The sequence below is a fragment of the Opisthocomus hoazin genome, chromosome 22 (assembly GCF_030867145.1).
Source record: "Opisthocomus hoazin isolate bOpiHoa1 chromosome 22, bOpiHoa1.hap1, whole genome shotgun sequence".
Taxonomy (NCBI): Eukaryota; Metazoa; Chordata; class Aves; order Opisthocomiformes; family Opisthocomidae; genus Opisthocomus; species Opisthocomus hoazin.
The window spans coordinates 1,573,741-1,595,063 of NC_134435.1; the positions used below are offsets into that span (position 1 = coordinate 1,573,741).

A 21,323-nucleotide genomic window follows, 5' to 3' on the forward strand; every position below is an offset into this window, starting at 1 on the left:
GGGATCCGGCAGCCCACGCTCAGAGCACCGGCCACGGCTTGGGTTTCGTGGCTGAGAGAAGCAGGCGTGGAGTTATCCGAGCTCTACCTCAGCAACGCACCGAGGGACACAGGCTGGGGGACAGGAAAAAGAAACGCGAGACACAGAAATCCCTCCTGTCCACCTTCCGTTCTCAAAAGCAACAGAGCCCTTCAAACATCGCCGCTGCACGCTCGCAGAGATCAACTGAATACACGAAATTAATTAAAGGGAGAGCACTAAAAGCAGACTAAATACTGGAAATCATGTACTAAAGCACAGCTCGCATCACGATCGGAAGGGGAACTTCCCAATTTGATTGCAGAAAGCAATTTACTTCAATTAGCAGGGTCATAAACAGAGCTCTTGCTTAGCAGAAGTGTTGCAGCTCCGAAAAATCAAGCTCTCCTGCCTGCGTCTGTCCACTCGGCGCGTGCTGGACTCTCAGAGCCCGTTCCATGAGAGACGGGCTGCAGCAGCCCGCCGGTGGCCAGCCAGTCCTGCCCGCTGCCCAAGCCCCCTGCACCGGGGTGACACGGGCACGCTGCTCTGGGGAGAGCCAAGCCGGGCCCGGGTGAGAAGGACACACGTTGGGACAACGAGGGGATCGCCGGGGGGAAAGGCAGCAGGCAAAGCCTTCCTCTGCCTCCTCCTCCTCCTCTCACTGCTCTCGCCTGCTGTCAGCTGGTGCAGGCTCTGCTTGGAGTATCCCCAGCAGCTGTGGGGAGTTTGGGCCCAGAAAGGGCTTCTTCCTGCCTGTTTCCAGATGGAGAGTTTGGGGAAACTTGGGAAAAATCTGGATTGTCGCATAAAAGCCTTTCCACAGAGCCGGCCGTGAGGTAGGGGCCAAAGGACAAGGGGCTGCTGGCACCTGACACGTCCGCTCTCCACGTCCCTGCCCGGCGCCAGAACTCGGCACCGGGTTTACCCCGAGCGCTTTGGAGCCCCTTTACGTCCTTAGAGCTTGAGAGGGCAGTGAAATCCCCCGAGAATTTAGGGGATTTTGCTCCAAACAAACTAAAACCAGCAAGAGAGGAGGACACCGACGAGAACACACTGCAGGAATGAAGCACAAGCAGCTCAGCCTGAAGCCCAGGCACAGCGCTCTGCACCCCACGCCGCAGGAAAACCATTCGAAACTGGAACTCCCGCCCGTGCCGAGCAGCAGCTCCTTTTGGATAGGGCAGCAGGGCAGACCCTGCCCTGGGGGCTCGCTGCCAGTCCACCCATCGAACCACCCCCGCACCGGGACCATTGCTTTTCGACACTGATGCCCTGCGGGTGCTGGGCCAAGGAAGCAGTGGCTGGATGAGGCGATGGGGACTGTCCCTGCCTCGCCGCTCCAGGTGCTCCCACTTGCGCCTCGGGTAAATCATCACAGAATCACAGAATCACAGAATGGTCGGGGTTGGCAGGGCCCTCTGTGGGTCACCCAGCCCAACCCCCTGCCCAAGCAGGGTCACCCAGAGCAGGCTGCACAGCACCGCGGCCAGGCGGGGCTGGAATATCTCCAGAGAAGGAGACTCCACAGCCTCCCTGGGCAGCCTGGGCCAGGGCTCCGTCACCCTCAGAGGGAAGAAGTTCTTCCTCGGGTTCAGCTGGAGCTTCCTCAGCTTCAGTTTGTGCCCGTTGCCCCTTGCCCTATCGCTGGACACCACTGAAAAGAGCTTGGCCCCATCTTCCTGACACCCACCTTTGAGATATTTATAAGTATATATTAGGTCCACTCACAGCCTTCCCTTCTTCAGGCTGAACAAGCCCAGAAATACAATTGACCTGAATGCGCTTCCCAGTTCCCTGATAAAAGCGCTCCACTACAACGGTCCAAACCACTTTACCTAGTCAGGAATACTTAGGTCCAAACTTGTGCTACCCAGCCACGACAGAGCAGACAAAAGGATCTTCACAAAGGACCCGAGGAGCAGCTCCGAGCTGCAGGCAGCAGGTCCTGCACCCGGCTAGAAACCACGGATCCATCACGGCACCCCAGCAGCCGGTCCTCGCTCACCCCAGGCACCCGCAGAGCACCGCAGCGTCTGCCGCTCTGCTGCTCCCAAACCCCAGCCCCAACGCCAAGCCTGGTCCACCTCGATGGAGGCGTCAGCAGAAGCAGCTGCTGCCACGAACCGGACCCCTGGGTCCCTCCGCGCCGGTGCTGTGCTCACCTCCACCAGCTCTGCAGGGTTGGGCAAAGCCAGGCGGCTCTGCAGCCTCCACCGCCGGGACCTGAGCCATCGCCTCGCACGGAGCCGCGGAGACACCTGGAAATGAAGAACCGGTGAAATCGCTGGCAGCATCCTGCAACGACGGCACTGGGAAGAGCCAGAGGAGGCTGTCAGAGCACCAGCTCTGCGCTGGTAGCCCACACCAAGCACTGGCCAGTGCAAGATCCCACCCCTCATCGCTCTCCTCTGGCATCGGGAAGAGAATTTACCCTTCCAGGCTCCACAGCCCCCTGTGCCCAGCCCCTGGCCTGATCCTGAAACCAGGGGCTGGTCTGAGGAGAGACCAGTCCCAGCTGCAACCCAGAGCGCTGGCACAAATTGCTCCCAGCCACGCTCAGGAGAACCAACTCCTGTCTACATCAGCTAATCACTCCAAAGCCAACCCCAGTTCTGTCACCACTGGTGTCCTGTACCTTATGTTTCAACACACAGCTGTCTCAGAGGTTTGAATTTACTTTGAATAAGCTCTGTGTTATTCCCTGCATTATTGATCGCACCTGGAGACTTCAACCAAGCTTTGGCTTTGCTGGGCATCGGTGGGTGGGGTTTTCTGGGGTTTTGGTCTTGGGTTTTTTGTGAAGTCCAGGTTAGGGCTTTGGGTAGCGTTCAGTGAATGCGCTTCTGCTGTCCTGCCCTGGAGCCGCAGCGTGCTGCCACCAGCCACTCCCCCCAGCCAGCACCCAGCCCAGCAACAGCCCCACCACCCAAACCAGCTCCCAATTCTAACAATTCTCCACGTTAGCAGTCAGATTTTGTGCTGGTCCCACTTACCTGTCTGCAGCTTGGAGAAATAAAGCAGTATCTCAGGCCATGACCTTGCAGAAATAAGGAGCACGCCCCACAGCAAGGGATGGTGCTGCTGCAGGTGACAGCCTCTTCGGGGAACCCAGCACAGGGCTGGGGCACAGGGGAGCTGCTTTCCCCCACGCAGGGCTCCCCACCACCCACTGCAGGCACGGCAGCCCCTGAGCAAGCAGCACCCACACACAGCCGGGGCTTTTGTGTGCTCCCACCCCGGGCGCAGCTGTGGGAGGGAGTCGGCAGCGATTGCAGCTGTGTCGCAGCCTGCCCCGGGCTGGGGCTGCTGCCCCGGGAACGCTGCGGGGCTCAGCCGGGGCGGCTGCGGCTGCTGCCTTCCAGCCAGGGCACGGCACGGCCTCGCATGGCATCCCGCAGCACGGCATGGGCTCACGTGGCATCCTGCAGCATGGCATGGCATGGCATGGCCTGGTACAGCATCCTGCAGCATGGCATGGCATTGTACGGCATCCTGCAGCATGGCATGGCATGGCATGGCCTGGTACAGCATCCTGAAGCATGGCATGGCACAGCCTCACACGGCATCCCACAGCACAGCACGGCCTCACATGGCATCCTGCAGCACGGCATGGGCTCACGTGGCATCCTGCAGCATGGCATGGCATGGCATGGCCTGGTACAGCATCCTGCAGCACAGCACAGCATTGTACGGTGTCCTGCAGCACAGCATGGCCTCACATAGCATCCTGCAGCACGGCATGGGCTCACGTGGCATCCTGCAGCATGGCATGGCACAGCCTCACATGGCTTCCTGCGGCACGGCACGGCCTGGTACAGCATCCTGCAGCACAGCATGACCTCACACGGCATCCTGCAGCACAGCACGGGCTCACGTGGCATCCTGCAGCATGGCATGGCATGGCATGGCCTTGTACAGCATCCTGCAGCATGGTACAGCATCCTGGCATGGCACGGCCTCACATGGCATCCCACAGCACAGCACGGCCTCACATAGCATCCTGCAGCATGGCATGGGCTCACATAGCATCCTGCAGCACAGCATGACCTCACATGGCATCCTGCAGCACGGCATGGGCTCACATGGCATCCTGCAGCATGGCATGGCCTGGTACATCATCCCGCAGCATGGCATGGCACTGTACGGCATCCTGCAGCATGGCACGGCCTCGCATGGCATCTTGCAGCATGGCACAGCGTTGTACGGCATCCTGCAACACGGCACAGCCCTGCAAGGCAGCCGACAGCGCGGCACAGTCTCCACGGCACGGCATGGCACTGCACGGCCTCGGACGGCAGCACACGGCAGCACCGCTCTTGCTCGGTTTCCGTGTTTCGGCTGCTCCACGCCCCCGGCAGCAGCGCGAAGCCAGCGGCAGCAGCAGTGTCTGCGACCACAGCAGTGCCCACCAGCCCCAGCCCTGGCACCGCACCACAGCGTGCTCCTCTTGCTGCCAGGGTCTCTGCCGGCGGCAGCGGGAGGGCAGCCCCAGCTTCCCCGTCCCGGCACCCGCAGCGGGAGCAGCTGCTTTCGGGGCAGGACGATGCTGCACGGGTGAGCCACGTGCCGCAGCCCCGACGAGCAGCCGCTGCCGTCCTCCTGGCCCAGGACCTCGTGTTTCCATCCCACGCTGGAGCGCGTTTGGTGAACGGCCACTGCGGCAAGCTCGGGGCAGCCACGGCTTGCAGCCGGCCGCAGTGCAGGGGCTGTCTTTGCCCGGAAAGCAGACCCTCCAAACTCAGCCCAGGGCACAGCGCGGTAACTCACCACCAGATCCCCTGAACCGAGCCGGCACCAGGCGTGTGGTGGGCTGGCAGAGAGGGGAGCAGCAGCAAAGGGCCTGAAAACATGAAAATGATGTGATCTGTAGGCAAAAGTTCTGGGCTCCCCAGTTCAAGAAAGATGAGGAGCTACTGGAGAGAGTCCAGCGGAGGGCTACGAGGATGAGGAGGGGACTGGAGCATCTCTCCTACGAGGAAAGGCTGAGGGAGCTGGGCTTGTTCAGCCTGGAGAAGAGAAGGCTGAGAGGGGACCTTAGAAATGCCTCTAAATATCTGCAGGGTGGGGGTCAGGAGGACGGGGCCAGACTCTGTTCAGTGGTACCCAGCGACAGGACAAGGGGCAACGGGCACAAACTGAAGCAGAGGAAGCTCCAGCTGAACCCGAGGAAGAACTTCTTCCCTCTGAGGGTGCCGGAGCCCTGGCCCAGGCTGCCCAGGGAGGCTGTGGAGTCTCCTTCTCTGGAGATATTCCAGCCCTGCCTGGACGCGGTGCTGTGCAGCCTGCTCTGGGTGACCCTGCTTCGGCAGGGGGTTGGGCTGGGTGATGCCAGAGGTCCTTTCCAACCCCTGCCATGCTGGGATTCTGGGATGCTGTGACAAGTTTCTGGAGGCATCCCGGTGCGGACGGGCAGAGCTGCAGCCGGCAGGGATGGCCCCCCACGCACCCGGCTGCACCCCAGCCTCGCCGTGCTTGACCGCTGCACATCTGCAACCCCTTTTCTTCTCTTTTTTCTTTTTTTTTTTCCTCCTCCCAGATCACTTTAAAGGTCCAGATTAGGGCATAATTAGAAAAGCAGTTAAAGCGGGGAGCTGGCGAGGGCAGTGACCTTCGGGGGTGGCAGGAAGCCGCAGCTGTGGGTGGGCTGGGGGTGCAGCCCCGCACCCGCACTGCGCCCAGCGCCCGGGAATGAGCGCTGGGTTGTGAACGCTCCTTCTCCAACCCCCATCTCGGCCTCGGCTTCTTCGTCCGCGCAAAGGAAACCGGCGTCGGTGAAACGGCCGGGCTGGGCGACGCTGAGCACCCACCCCAGCCCCGTCCCACGAGCTGGCACCGCTCGCTCGCGCACGAGATGCCCCGTCCCCTCTCCATCCCCCAGCCCCGGGACTGCCCCGCCGTCGCGCGTCCCCAGCACCGGTGCTTGGCCATCGAGCCGTCCCCGGCAGCCCCGGGCGCTGCACCCCTCGGGCGGGCGTCCCCCCGCAGCGCTGCTCGCTCCCTTATCGCCCCGCGACCTTTGCTGGGTGCAGATCAGGGGCTGGAGCCGGTGGGATCTGTTTGATTTCTGTTGATGGTTATTAGGCAGAGGAAGCGCCAGAAGGGATTTTGACCTCGAGTTTAAACCTATTCCAATTAGAGCCACTGAGCCTTTAATTGCTGCGCTCCAGCCGCTTCGGTTGAAGCAACAACAAAAACAAACACAAAATCTGCTCGAAGATGGGATTTTCTGCTCATGGTCCTCCGAGCCGCTGCCTGTGTTGTCTGCGTGGCTGCGGGCGCAGGGCTTTTTGGCCCATGAAGCCCCTCCAGCCCCGGGAGCTGCCACAGGTGACACCGCTCCGGGGTGATGCCCGTGGGCAGGAGGCCTGCAGCCCTCGCCCACCACCCCAGCACCCCTCCCCGGCACCCCGCGCTGCCCGAGGGATGCTCCCAGGACCATCTCCTGGTGCCCAGCTGGCTTCAGCCGACAAACACCCGAGGTCAGGGCTCGGGAGCCCATTCGAGCTGACCGAGACACGATGGGTATGGAATTTGGAAACACCGATTTCTTACTCAGCATAACTTCTGCTGAGTAATTCGATTTTTTAAAAAGCAGCCCGGAGTGCTCTCGTACTTCACCCCACTTGGCCCTGGGACGCGGATGTTGCTGCATCCCCTCGGCCTGGGACAGAGCATCATTTGTCTCCTGGCACGGATTCCTTCTGACACGCCAGACCCCGGGCAGGGATCCTCGCCTTTTGCTTCATTTCTTATATCCACTGCTATTAGGTTTTATCAACGTATTTTAAACTTAGCAAAACAGGGCTTGTGTCTGTGTAAGTCCTACACCTTAAAAATAGTTTCTAGGACACATCCTGGGACCAATTCTTTACGTTAAACAATAACTAAACCCTTGCGCTCTGATATTTTCTTTCCCTGACCGGCTTTTGTCCGTTCCCCAAAAATTTCAGAAAAAAAGCAAAAAGGAACTCTTTGAGCTGAGCGAGCGGCTGAAGCGGGGCGACGGCCCGGCGAGTGCAGGGGTCCCGCGGGCTGCTCCCTGCCCACCCCTCCGGGAGCAGGGCGGCCGCGCAGGGACCGAGCGGCCGTGGCCCCTCTCCAGCAGCACCTCGCTTGCGCTGCCCCAAGGCGCTTCCCTTCACCTCGCCATCGCCCTTGCCCGCGGGTGCCCAGAAGCAGCAGCTCGACCCGAGCCCCTGCTCCTGGGCAGCTGCAGTTCAGCGAGGTGGAGAAAAACCCGAAGCACAGCCAAAGGCACCGGCTCTATTTTGTATTTAAAAGCCTGGAGAAATTTTCCGGCTGCTGGGTACGGTTTTCTCACCATGGTCTGAGTCCCAGTTACTGGGAGAGTGGGTTACATCGCTGCTTGGGGATTGGGGCTACGTTCCGGCACCCCATTCCCCTCCCCAGCTGCTGTCACAGGAACTTTCTAGCAGGGATGGAGCCGGGAAGGGGAGTCCCGCTGCGGGAATGGCTCCGTGGCCCCGCCGCGGCTGTGGGATGGGGGGATATCCCAACGCCTCAGCAAAGCCCGACCCTTCTGCTCAGCCGGATCGCCTCCGGGAGCCACGCGCTGGGAACGCCGTCGTACGGCGGAGCCTCCGGGCCACCGTTTCCTGCATCTCTCTTCCGTCACCCAAACTCTGAGAGCCCAGTTCTATGCCCGGAGCCGCCTCTTCGCAGCCAGCCGACCCCCATTTCTGCGGTGGGCAAAGCCCAGGCGCGGAGAGAGCCGCTCCAGCCCCGAGCTGCTTCTCCTGGGGAGGCAGGGATCGGCGGGGAGTCACTTTGCCTTCCCGCGGGAACACTGACGGACACGTCCCCACCGGAGCTCGACGCGGCTCGGGAAGTCCTGGACCTCACCTGAACGGGCACTTGCTACAGGGATCCAACGGTTAATGAAAAAAAGGGAAAAACATGGACTTTCCTATTCATTTCTCCTGCATTTTCACACATTTCTGAGACTCGTGAAGGTAAAGCAAGCCTAGGACGCTAATTACAGAATCACAGAATCACAGAATCACAGAATAGTAGGGGTTTGAAGGGACCTCTGTGGGTCATCTAGTCCAACCCCCCTGCCGAAGCAGGGTCACCTACAGCAGGCTGCACAGGACCTTGTCCAGGCGGGTCTTGAATATCTCCAGAGAAGGAGACTCCACAACCTCCCTGGGCAGCCTGGGCCAGTGCTCCGTCACCCTCAGAGAGAAGAAGTTCCTCCTCATGTTCAGACGGAAAATTAAAGTGCGTTTTGTCACAGAGCACATATCCAGAGGGCACTGGGGCACGAGGCTGGGACACTCGGACGAGGTCAGCACGCTCTGCCGCAGGGACAACGCTGACGTCCGCTCCTCGCTCCGGAGGAGCTCCGCCGACGTACCCGACGGGGTAAGGTGCAAAAATCACACACCCAGCTGACACTTTGAGCATGACTTCTGCTGGCTTGAATCTGAAAAAAAAAACCAAACCCACACCAAAAAGTTCCTTGGTGTTTACAGGCAAGAGATTACCCAAAAATCGACACACGGTTACCTGGCAAGGAAACCAGGGGAGAGCCGTTCGCAGGAGGGAGAAACTCCTCATCGTCCAAGGCCACGGTGACTCCCAGCGTAGTATTTTCTCAGCGATCCCCACGGTACGGATGACTCCTGATACAACCCCTTGGACAAAGGAGATGCCCAACACGAAAACCCCGGCAGCCTCACAGAGCCAGTGCTGAGCAAGAGATGCTGAACTGCTGTCAGGTCACCGGCCGGAGCAGCGCAGGGACTCGGCCGTCACCAGGACGGGGCTGGGGGAGCCTAACGACCCCGCCGGTACAGAATCCCAGCATGGCAGGGGATGGAAGGGCCCTCTGTGGGTCACCCAGCCCAACCCCCTGCCCAAGCAGGGTCACCCAGAGCAGGCTGCACAGCACCGCGGCCAGGCGGGGCTGGAATATCTCCAGAGAAGGAGACTCCACAGCCTCCCTGGGCAGCCTGGGCCAGGGCTCCGTCACCCTCAGAGGGAAGAAGTTCTTCCTCATCTTCAGCTGGAGCTTCCTCTGCTTCAGTTTGTGCCCGTTGCCCCTTGTCCTGTCGCTGGGCACCACTGGAAAGAGTCTGGCCCCGTCCTCCTGACCCCCACCCTGCAGATATTTAGAGGCATTTCTAAGGTCCCCTCTCAGCCTTCTCTTCTCCAGGCTGAACAAGCCCAGCTCCCTCAGCCTCTCCTTGTAGGAGAGATGCTCCAGTCCCCTCCTCATCCTCGCAGCCCTGCGCTGGACTCTCTCCAGCAGCTCCTCATCTTTCTGGAACTGGGGAGCCCAGAACTGGGCAGAGTACTGCAGATGAGGCCTCACCAGAGCCGGGTGGCAGCTTTGGGCTGCCTCAGGTGCTCCCCACCACCCCCTGCTCCAGGGTCTCTGGGCACCCCCTCCGCCATCACAGGCAGGTCAGAGAGGAGAGCCCGGAGGAAGGGCGCCGGTAATCCCGCCTGCGAATCATTGCCACTAACGAAGCCACCCAAAATGCCTCGGTCCTCGGCTTGATGAATTTACTGCAGCGGCTTTCTTGTGAGGACGGACTTCTGCAGTAAAGCAAAAACGTTTGTAGAAGTCACCCCAAAACTAACAATACTTATCAACTTCTTGGAAATATAATTGCATATCAGCTTGAGCAAGAGGAATGGGGAAAAAAGTCTTTTTTAAGAAAGTAGGAGGTCTGCCAATCAGTGGTTTTCTTCCTCAGCTTAATCCTCTATTTCACATGGATGCCATGGACAATTAGCACCAATCCTTCCACCGGAGGCCGAGCTCCCAGTGGAGCAGGCGGAAGAGCAGGGACAACGGGCAGATCCCAGTCGCTTTCTCCGTGGCCGTCCCACCTTCTCCGCTCTCCTCCAGCCTGCGCTGCTCTCCCTTTACCTGACCCTGCTCCCCTTGGGCCGCTTTGCCTTCTCTCATGGACACTGGAAATCGGACCCCAAGATGAGCTTCCTGCAATACCTGGAAAAATAACCTTAGAGCAACTTTCAAATGATTGCAAAGTATTTTTAAAAATCAATTTTACTATTTTTAAAAATCAAAAATCACCATTCTATGAATCGTACAAACAATTCTGGTGTTTGGAACAAAAAAAAGAAGCGACTCCCCTGTAACACAGACGAGCTTCTCCGCGTAAGGCTGTTACGGATGCAAAATAGTTCCAGCATTTTGAGACTTACCACGGAACACCCTGCGCCAGCAGCCACGGCGTCCCGGCCGGCAGCTCCCCGTCCTCCCAGCCGCCGCCTCCGTGGGGAACACCCAGTGTTTCTGCAGAGGAGCCCGCTCCCCACCACCCCAGGGCTTGTTCAGCCTGAAGAAAAGGCTGTGAGGGGACCTAATATAGACTTACAAATATCTGAAGGGTGGGTGGGGGTCAGGAGGACGGGGCCAGACTCTGTTCAGTGGTGCCCAGCGACAGGACAAGGGGCAACGGGCACAAACTGAGGCACAGGAAGCTCCAGCTGAACCCGAGGAAGAACTTCTTCCCTCTGAGGGTGATGGAGCCCTGGCCCAGGCTGCCCAGGGAGGCTGTGGAGTCTCCTTCTCTGGAGATATTCCAGCCCCGCCTGGACGCGGTGCTGTGCAGCCTGCTCTGGGTGACCCTGCTTGGGCAGGGGGTTGGGCTGGGGGACCCACAGAGGTCCCTTGCAACCCCAAACATTCTGTGACTCTGTGACTCTGGGAGACCTGGCAGCCCCGCAGCACCTCGGCACCGGCTTCGGAAGGACCAGCGAGCGCTGGGCCAGGCCAAGCGCAAGCCCAAGGGCAGCGGGGAGCGATGCCCGTGCCCGTCGGAGCTCTCTCCCCCGCACAGCTGCTCCGCTGCCTGCGCCTGTGCTCAGCAGCACGCGAAGCCTCCATCCCTCTCCCAGGCACAGCTTGCTACAAGGACACTGGAGAGCTTGGTGCTTCTTGCACAGGAATGGTGAGATTATTAAATTTAGGGTGATTTGTTATAGAATCTCGATCTCTGTGATCATTTCTTGTTCTCCCCTCCAAGGCCAACGGCCAAAGGAGAGCTCCCCTGTTTGCTGGCATCGCTCCCTCGCTCCGAGGCTGCATCCCAGCTTTTCCACGCGCTGATCCCAGCCTGGCCGGAGCGAGACTCGGATGGGTAGCCACAGCCCAGGAACCCCTGGGGTTACCAGAATGTGAGCCAGGCGAAAAGCGGGGTGGTGAGGGGGAGCAGCGATGCGACGCTGACGTTCCAGAGATGCAAACCATCCCATCCAAGCGAGCTTCCGGAAAAACCGCATCGCCAGGTCTTCCGCAAAGGTCAGCGCGCGCGGCAGCGCATTTTAAAAGCTCCATGGAAGTCACGAGCCTTGCCCATCATCAGGGCCGAGCCAGCACAGCCAAGTCCCCTCTCCGGGGAAGGATGGAGCGTGCTGCTCTCCACAAGCCAGAGATGAAACAGGTCTCAGGGGGATTAAGCCTGAATCCTGCCTGAACCTGCCTGGAGGTTTACAACGCTGGAAGGAGCAGACAACCCGGCTGACAGCAGGCAGGCAGGAAGGCCAGAGGGCTTTACCTGGTCACCGCAGATGACCACGGACCGGCCACTTACGTGGTATGAAGTGGCAGAGCTGTCACGGACCCAAAATAATTATTTGAGCTTGGAGTTGGCCATGACCCCCGCAGAACACAACCGAGGGCTTCTTCCGACGCCGTCCCCCACCCGCTGCCGGCAGCGCATCCCTGGCTCCCGGCACCGCTGCCGGCAGAGGAGCGGCGGAGCAGGAGGGCTCTGCAGCTTCCAGCCCCCAGCACAGAGAACGAGGAATGCCAAATATTCCCGTTCCCTGAATGCACAAGACCAAATAAGGCCCAGATGCCACGAGAGTAAACACAAGGCTGATCTACCAAGTTTGGGCAAATGTGATTCAGAGTTCCCTAATGCTACAGATTTTGCCTTGCAGGATAAACCCCATAATTCTTCGATTTACACCACTTCTTGCTTAGAAAGCGGCTAACCTCCATCTGCCTGTGTCAGCCCCACGGCTTGTTTGCAAGGGCGACACGGGAAGCTCAGCCACGGACCAAAGCCACAAACAAGCCACGAGGCAGGGAAGTTCTATACGTGGAACCCTGCAAAAATCCAGCACCCGCCAACACGCAGGGAATGGCCGTTCCCTGGGCTGCCAGGCTGGCACCGCGGACGGGGCGGGTTTGAACGCCCGGTTACACACGGGAGGACGGACACCTCGAAGTGGAGATGTGTGTTACACCTTCCATGGAAAAGTGATGGAATTCCCACCGATATCCTGCGTTTGTAACCAATAACCAGGCGCAACAAAGCACTGAAACGAAAGTAAACACTAAGCTACAGCAAAAATTGCTACATAAGTGACATTTATTAATGTTCTGCTCTATTTACAGTTTTAACATAGTAAAACTCCGAAGTGAATTACCACCTGGCAGAAAGCACAGAGTGCACATCAAATCTACATTTATAACGCATCATAGTCTCTGCTAACACAAGTTATAAAAGCAAGAATCACAGGGATGTTAGGAATGGTCTCCTAAGTCCCAAGCCAAGGGGGGGGGGATGTCATTTTTTATACAAACTTGCGACGCGATCTTTTGTTTTTACACTACCAACGTGTACCGTGAAAATCCCTATCTAGTCCGAAAGTAGGTAGCGTGAAAGTTAAGTACACTGCAACACTGAGGATACAGGCTATTAAAAAAATGAATGCTTGTGCCACCTTCAAAATCCTCCTCTGCGCCCATCACACCCCAAGACTCCGCAGCGCACGGCCCCCCGTCTCCTCTCGGAAAGGGCACGGCAGAGGGTGGGCGCCCACAGCACCCACAGCACCCACCGCCCGCGCCGAGGAGGAGATCGAGCGCGCCGGGCCCCGCCGTGCCACCCACCGCACACAGCAGCTACCGACAGAAGGCTTCATCAGCACGCCACGGACTCGACTGCAACAGCTTTTTCAAACATTAGCCACTAATGAGTCAATGGTTACAGAATTCTGCATTAATTATTAATATTTTACACCTAGAAACAAATAGAAAGAAATGCTTCTCCTCTTTTTTTTTTAACAGTACTTTTATTTATTTATTTTAAAGCAGGTGCTTATTTTTTCTTCTGCTCCAGGGTCATGATTCACTTCCTGCAGGTGTCCTGTCGCTTCTTGAGGGAGAATTCACTAACGCAGGAAGACACTTGCCAGAAAACATCTGTCGGAGAAGGATATTGAACACGGACACTACGGTTAGGCTGTTATTCCGGGTAACAGAAGGATGCAGCTCACAAAGCGCAGGATGTCTCGGGGCTTACGCAGTGCCTCAGCACACAGCGACGCGACTCTAGCTCAGCGCTCAGTCGTTTTGTGCATCTTTTACAGTTCTGAAGAGTGAAAATTCCTTAGGGGAAAACAGGCACTAAACCAGACAACGCTCCTAGAAACACCGGCGTGAAACCATACAGGTGCACGAAATCACACTGCATTTGCGCCCCGAGACCAAGATTTGACTCGGTCGCTGGCTGCTGCACCCCCCCGGGTGACCCCGACTTTTCTCTCCTCCTGCAGCGCTTGGCAGGAAGGAGACAGCAGCTCTCCCGAGTTCTCTGCTCCAGCCACGCTGCCCAGCCCTGGCGCAGCCCGAGACCCACGCAACCCACCAGCACCCATCGTCCAGCTCGGGCCGGGCGGCTCCGGGGAGAACGCCCACCGCCAGCCCGCGCCGGCTGGACTGCAGACACCAGGCTCTCCATTAGACCTCCACTGTCACCAGCTGTTCTTTTCTGGTTTGCACTGGTTATTCCTCTCCTCATCCCCTCCTAATTTTCTAAAAACTATCCCTGCCCTCAAATGAAAACGATCATTCCCCATGCCCTTTTCATTACGCCCTAGAGAGGAAATCTAATCTTAAGAACAGTAACACACCGAAAATCCAAGTCTTCCGTGGTTTCCCTGCTCATAATTTAGGATTAAAGATTTCGTTTCAGGGGGAGTGTGAAAGGTGTACTATTTGGAAATTATCCTGGACATTTATCTCAGTATACCTAAAAGAGAGAGTGCTTTTTGAAAGCTCCAAAATGACAAAAAATAAACACAAAAATAAAAATTTGAAAAACTTTTACACCTCCATCCTCATTAGCAAGGAGTCAAGCAAGGTCTCTGAAATTGTAATTTCAAACTCCAAGCATAGGAAAAGCTGGTGCAACAAGAAACCACAGAGTTCCTTTAATAAATGAAGTTTCAGTAAAGAAGCAAAATTTAAAAAATTGTTCAGTGAGCACAAGCTGCAGATGATAAAGCTGATGCCTGAACACTCACACGACGGGACCATACAAGCGGGGGAAATCAACCCTCTGGTGATTCAGCAGGAACTGGAGAGGATATTACAAGTCCTGGAGGAGGCCATAAACCGTAACTTCGTTAAACAGTACTGAAACACTTAAATAAATTGACTGAACTATTTTTACACACTATCACCAGTGGAAAACTCAAGCTGGAAAACACTGCACAATGGCCGTTTTGTGTGGCGTGTTCTCATTAGAGACCAGGAGCGGAGCAGAACCTTGCGCAATTTGCAGTTCCTAATAAAAGGAAAGCGCGTCTGGAAACACCGAGCCTCGGTTTTCAAAGCTGAACAACTGCACGACCCCCAGCGCAAAGCTGAGGGGGGGGTTGGTGTCTCTACGCCGCTGCCCCAGCTGCAACTGCTTCAACCCCGTCTCGGGGAAATCTAGCATTATTACGATGTTCCTAAAGGGAGCATCACGTTGCGCTCGCCATCTGGGAAGCCACCTATTACAGGATTTCCTTCCCCTCCGGGAGGGACAGTTAATGCCAGGCCATTATCTGCTGCGAGCAGGAAATTACACCAGAAGGGTTCTGCTGCTTCAGCCTCCTCCTTTAAAGCCCCATTAAGCGGGCAGCAACCTTAAGGTTCAGCCTGGAAGGGCAAGACTGCGAGGCAGCCAGGTTTCTGAAAGACGTTCAGGCAGGACACCAGGCCAAAGTACGTGGGCGGGGGTTTCAGAGGGCAAAGGTGTGCAGGAGTCCGACTGCTTCCGCAACTTGGCAGAAAATGCGAACGGCACGCAAAATTCAGACAAACTGCTCTGTCTGGGACACAAGCCAAAGCCACCCGCACCATCCTCTCCCAACGCTGCGGGACCTTTACTCGCGCCGCGGACCCACCGCGTGCTCTTTGTCCTGCAAGGCGCACCCGCCACGTCCAGCGCGACAGCACGGGGCAAAGCCTTCCTCCTTGCCATTCGAGCTACGCAATCTAACGAACATACAATTCCTCAAGGAAAGACTCGGGAGGAAACGGCAACTATTCCTCTGCTCCCCACCAAGCCGGACTGGACTCTGTACAAACAGGAGCTGCGTACAGGACACCAAGGAACAACTCTTCTGTTCTAAAAATATTCAAGCAAAGTGTCGCCTAACAGAGTCACTTAATAGAATTAAAAGCAAAACAGAACAAATTCAGGAAAGCAGAAAGTTTACCTTTAGTAAATAAAGAGAACTCTGGTTCTGGGGAGAGTGGAAAAAGTATCTGGCATCTTCCTAACCTTTGCATAATTAATAAAGCCTCTGAGAAACAGCAGAAAACCTGGATGGAAGAAACACATTTGCCCAGTTAACACAGCTTTTGCTTCTTCAGCCAGAAAAGGAGCAGTTCAGCTCACCATAGCTCGTACGGAGGGACCTTGGCCGCTGGGATGCACAATAGCTGATTAAATGCAAGATTTCTCTGGTGTCAGTGACACCTAATCTTTCAGTTTCAGGCAATTACAATACTTTTGACTCCAAATGAGATCCAGTCACTTCCAAAGGAAGGAGGGGGGGTGAGGAAGAAAAAGAAAGACCACAACCCACTCTTCCTTATTTTTTTTGTTTTAAGAACGGCTACAAGATTAGTTACTATGAAGACAAGCACCGTTCTCTTCTGTAGTCCTTCTGGATGACAAATAGGATGCTGCCACCAAGAAATGACAACACAAGGACAGCGTTTATGTGCACCTTTAAAACCCAGAAGGCACTCAGTAAGAGGAGGAGTACTCTCAGGGTCCCATTTCAGTTTTCCATCTATATGCACATACTTTAACAGCCAGTAAAGCCATGCTCACAAAAGCCCTAATTGCACGTTACAGGGTTTTAAGCAGGCATTCCCTCTTCCCCCCAGAAGAAACACTCACCTAGCACAAGGAAGACCCACCAAAGCCAATACTGGCCGTCAAAGTAACCAGGAAAATAGGTGGAGAACTAAAAAAAAAAAAAGAAATAAGTCAGAGCAACTGAAAAAGAAAGAAGTCAGAGCACTAAAAAAAAAGAAAGACGTCAGAGCACATGGCAGTTTGTGAACCCAAATCCACTCCCACCAACGTCAGCAGTACCCAGATCACGCCCGCTGCGCACCAGAGAGCTCACGGAACGCTGCACTTCATCAACTGCCCCGGCTGCGGGGCACAAGCTGCCCCCCCGAACCTTCACTGAGGGTGTTCCTGTGCATGTCAGAGCCACCCTAACCGAGGGGCAGGGAGCAGATTCAACACCCAGCCACCAGCTCCTGCCATCAGTGGAGCAGAAAGACACCCCTGTGCAAATGCTCCTATGTTCCCCGATGCTTCCAAGGCACAGCTGCAGCCCCTGACAGGGCAGGCCAGGCCCGCGGCAGCGCATCCCGCTAACTGCGCTGGGAGGCTGGCCAGGGCAGCCAAGGACAGCGGGGAAACAACTCCCAGACCTGTGGGACCCCCTAACGAGACCTTCTACTGGGCAGATGACCGGCGACTGAGTGAAGGGCACCAACACTGCCCGAGTGCCGCAGTTCGCTATGTCGCTGGTAAATACAGTATCTGTTTTGTTTTTGTTCTATTCAAGTTTAAAAACCTAACAAAAGGTTATCAAAGTTTAAATCAAACCCACAGTTCAGGTCACCCGTTTCTGTCACACCTCTTCATCCAGCAAACGGCCCTGCACACCACTGTTACGAGATGACCCCAAAATCTTAACTTTCTACAGAGAAAGGTAACAGCTGCTGTCTTTACAAACTGAAACTTCTAGCCCAAGGAGATGAGGTATGAAGTGACAGCCCTGACACTCACGCTCGCTACTTCTGCACAGCTAACGAGATTATTTTTTTTTGCTTGAAATTCAAAATTTGCCTTGGGATGCCTGTGGGCCATTTTCGTGCGCTCCAAACAAAGCTCTTCTCATCTTTTCTCGCAGTCACTCCAAAAAAGAGTTTTACTTTTTTATTGTATTCCCCCCCCACCAAAGGTTCCTCTCTCTCCCCCCGCAGCCCCCCTCCCCCGTTGCCTGTGCCGCAGGGACCCCGCGCCAGAGGGCACCCGCCGCCTTCTCCCGGCCGGCGGCCGCCTCCTCCTCCTCTTCCTCCTCCCCCTTCCCCTCTTTCTCCTCCCCTCTTTCTCCTCTTCCTCCTCCTCCCCCTCCTCCTCCTCTTTCTCCTCTTCCTCCTCCCCCCTCCCCCTCCTCCCCCCTCCTCTTTCTCCTCTTCCTCCTCCTCCCTCCTCCTCCTCCTTCTCCTCTTCCTCCTCCCCCCCTCCTCCCCCCTCCCCTTCCTCCCCCCTCCTCCCCCCTCCCCTTCCTCCCCCCTCCTTTTTCTCCTCTTCCTCCTCCTCCTCTTTCTCCTCTTCCTCCTCCTCCTCCAGAGAGAAGCCCACCTCACACCTCCCCATTTTCAGGTCCCTGTCCCCCTCCTCAGCAGCCGTGCCCGAGGTTATCCCGCATTGTGCAGGATTATTCGTTTTTTGGAGGAGCGCCCAAGGAACGTGGCGCTGGAGAGAGCGAGCCCCGTGCTGACGGCAGGGCTGGCTGCGCCCGGAGAAATGTTTTACAAAGGTCAGGTCGCTGCCATCGCTTGGCACACGCACTCTGACCCCACACCGCGGCTCTGTCAGAGGGACCCACACTTGGGTGTGCAATCCTTGTTCTCTGTTACTACAATAATAACTCCAGCGTATGAAGAGAATGATGAAAAAGCTCTGCTGTCAGCAAATACGGAGCTCAAAATCTGTTTCATTATAACGAGCTAAATTTATAACTAACTTCAGCAGAAGTGCGAAAAAACGAGCTAGGGAGAGAGAGCAGCAGTGTCTATGTCCGTGGTTTTGCGCTAGGCAACTTACCCTGACAATCAGGATCCACTTAATAAGAGACAGACCAAACCCAGAAATGGCCCCGTACCGTCCCGCAGCTGAAGTAGTCAGACAGAAAGACAGGAAAAATCCAATCCAGTTGAAGAGGAATGCCACTGAGAAAGCAGGAGAGAAGCAGCAGGTCAGGCCCTCTTCATATTCCAACGGAAAAAAAAACCCAAACATAAAACCCCTGCACACAATTTTTACATAAACATAAGCATGAAAATAACTCTAGCTATTTTGGCTTGCTGCCTGAAAAATACTAAGTTCCACCATGTACTTACTGAAGAACGTTAGCATGAAAATGCCATCATTTCCTATCCTCAGCTGGTCGGTGTCGTCAAAGTCATCCCGTGTCACAAAGTCGTCATCCTGCAGATCAAAGGGCGACAAGACGTGGGTGGATTCAGGTCAATGCAGTCCACACAGCGATCTCGGCTCTTCAAGAAAGGGCCAGCAAATCGGGTAGCCCTCAAAAAGCGGCGTACGATGGAGGGGTACAAAATGCTTCACTTACGTTTAAGGAAAGCCCCCCATGGGGGCAGGGGGAATCTCAAATCTCAAAAGGCTCCAAATGCAAGCAGGAAAAATTCCTGCTTCTCAGCCCGAGATGATGCTGGGCATGAAATATTAAGTCACTGGCAGTATTCTATTTCTTTTTAAATAGTCAAGATTGGGCGTGTTCCTGTTCTTACTGTAAAGAATTCCCCTACTCATCAGAAAAATTAAACTTATCTCAGCAAGGAATTTGGCTTCTGTGAAGAACTATAACGAGCAGTAGACGTCTAATGCTAGCAGGGGGGGAGGAAGAGGTTGAACAAGAGATGATGTTGAAAAAAACAAAAGGAAATAAAAAATGAAAAGATAATTATTCTGACAGAATGGTTTTATCATCCTTGCATCAGCTAAACCGACCTCTGGAGAAGTCAACTAAGTAAGCGGCAGGAGTATCAAGGGCAGATATGCTAGATGTCTGAACAAGTAATCCGAAACCTTTTTTTAAAGAACAAAAAACAAACAGTGACAGCGCACACGGATGCAGTACTGTTCCTCTGTCAGCTTGCCAAACGAAGCCGGAGAGCACACGCTGGCATCACTGAGATGCCTTACTTCATCACAGCCGCCCAGAGGAAAATTACAAAAAAACAACAAAATTACCCACAGAATTCTTGGGAGTGTGAAATATCACCGCCCCAGAAAGCTTTAAAAAAAAGAAAAGAAAAAAAGCACGCCGTGATACTTGATCAGCAGGAGTTAGAGCAGAAATCCTCCAGCAGAGACGCGGAGGACGCGCAGCCAGCCAAGCGTACTCACTCTTCCAGGAACCAAGGGAATTGTGGCTTCAGCCTTGGTTCTCTCTGCCTCATCGTAACTAGGCAGCGTTGTCGCCACGTTGTAAGATGGAGGCTTAGGAAATCCTGACTCATCCTTGTAGTCGAAATAAGCTGCAGAAAAAAAGAGTCACATGGAAGGTAACCTGTCAGCTCCTTGTGTTGGGAGTAAGAAGCGTTTCAGATGACTTCAGAAGAGCCCAGCATCCCCGACTGTCGCAGCCTGCCCTCCCGCCCCCTCCCCACCCTTCCAGCCTCTTGCCATCCCAAAACAGAACATGAGAAACATGGGAGCACCTTCTCTAATATAAAGTGATACGCTGAGCACTTCTTTAACACGTCTGGCTGTACTTCTTTTCACAGCCATGACACATGCTGTGCCTGTCCCGACTTCAACGAACTGAAGTAGTCATATTTTGGAATCCCCAGCGAGTCAAAGCAGTGTCACCGCAGGCCTCAGGCCACTGGCGATCAATATTTCCAGAGAGAGACTCCAAATTGCTTTCTGACGGAGGGGAAAGGGACTGGAACACAAATCAAACGCAGCATTTCTGAGCTCCGGTCGCTGAGACGCCCTAAGGAACCAGACCTAACGGGACATCTTCAGGGTCAGTGTGCCAAGGCAGGACAACAGGCAGCTTCAGAAACACCACATCCAAACTTCCAGCCAAAGCTGGCTGGCTGGGCGAGGGACTGACGCTATGTTGCATTTGATTCACCAATCCTATCTGAATTATCGACTACAAAAGTTCTGGAAGGGAAAAAGTTCAAAGATTTACCTAAGCCAAAACACTCTGATAACAACCAACACAGAGCAAGCTGCTTTGCTGAAAGCTATTAGTGTCACGACAGTGTGACGATTCAGCAGCAGCATAATCCTTACGACCAAGCCCTTAGTGAAAACTGCAGAAAGAGTGAATCCTTTAATCCCTTTTAAGTAACAAGTCCTTTTTGGAAAGAGCACAGCATCATCCAGACGCCAAATAATGACAGGGGAACCACAAATCCTCACAGCACTTTAACAGCCTTCGGTCTCCAATCTACTAAGAACCCTGCGAACTGTAACCTGAACGCCACTCGATGGGATGACATCAGGCGAACGCAGCCAAAATGCATCTCCTAAGCCGCAAGTAACAACGGCCTCTCTGGATCAGCCCCGAGGCTTTGCAGCCGTAGCGGGGATGCTGCAACGCCACCCGTCAACACGGAGAACAATTAAGGAGGTCAGAAAGAAGACGAGAGCAAACCTAGCTCTTCCCTTGCGGCTACGCTTACCTGTGTTCTCCGCAGAAATGCTGCTGTACGGCGGAGGGGCATCACTCACCACCGCTGCCGTCTCGCCTGGCTCCTCTTCATTCTGCAGCTGAGCAGACCCACACACGAAAGAGGTTAGAGGGGTTTCTTGAGTTCTGGGAAATTACCCCTGTCCTTCTAATTGCACACAACCGAGTCTTCCAGAAGAAGACTGTTCTACGGCACCAGGGGACATTCGAGCCGCTGCCCGGCGTCCCCCCGAAGCACTCACAGAATCACAGAATAGTAGGGGTTGGAAGGGACCTCTGTGGGTCATCTAGTCCAACCCCCCTGCCGAAGCAGGGTCACCCAGAGCAGGCTGCACAGGACCTTGTCCAGGCGGGTCTTGAATATCTCCAGAGAAGGAGACTCCCCCTTGAAATGATCGATATGCCATCTCACTTTTAACGTGCTCTTACATCGTATCCTCACACACCTGGACTTCAACAAAGCACCGCATACATCTCTTCCGTACCTCTCCATCTCCCTGGCACCTCCTCAGGTGCCTCAGCTCACGCTG

At 55.4% G+C, this 21,323-nt stretch overlaps 1 protein-coding gene across 3 annotated transcripts in view; it reads right to left on the minus strand.

Annotated features, from left to right (window-relative positions):
• The window catches only part of NDFIP1 (Nedd4 family interacting protein 1), a 66,577-nt gene that overhangs the window by 36,175 nt on the left and 9,079 nt on the right, over positions 1-21,323 (minus strand). For 2 of the 3 annotated variants that reach the window (XM_075441847.1, XM_075441845.1), the window contains exons 2-8: positions 20,786-20,873; positions 19,494-19,624; positions 18,464-18,551; positions 18,168-18,292; positions 16,215-16,281; positions 15,523-15,628; positions 12,381-13,234 (exon numbers count right to left, since the gene is read on the minus strand). In XM_075441847.1, coding sequence (XP_075297962.1) covers positions 15,525-15,628; positions 16,215-16,281; positions 18,168-18,292; positions 18,464-18,551; positions 19,494-19,624; positions 20,786-20,873 — 603 coding nt within the window. In that variant the 3' untranslated portion in view covers positions 12,381-13,234; positions 15,523-15,524. Of the gene's footprint in view, positions 1-12,380; positions 13,235-15,522; positions 15,629-16,214; positions 16,282-18,167; positions 18,293-18,463; positions 18,552-19,493; positions 19,625-20,785; positions 20,874-21,323 lie in introns of those variants that run through there. The other variant, XM_075441846.1, reaches the window with a different exon arrangement.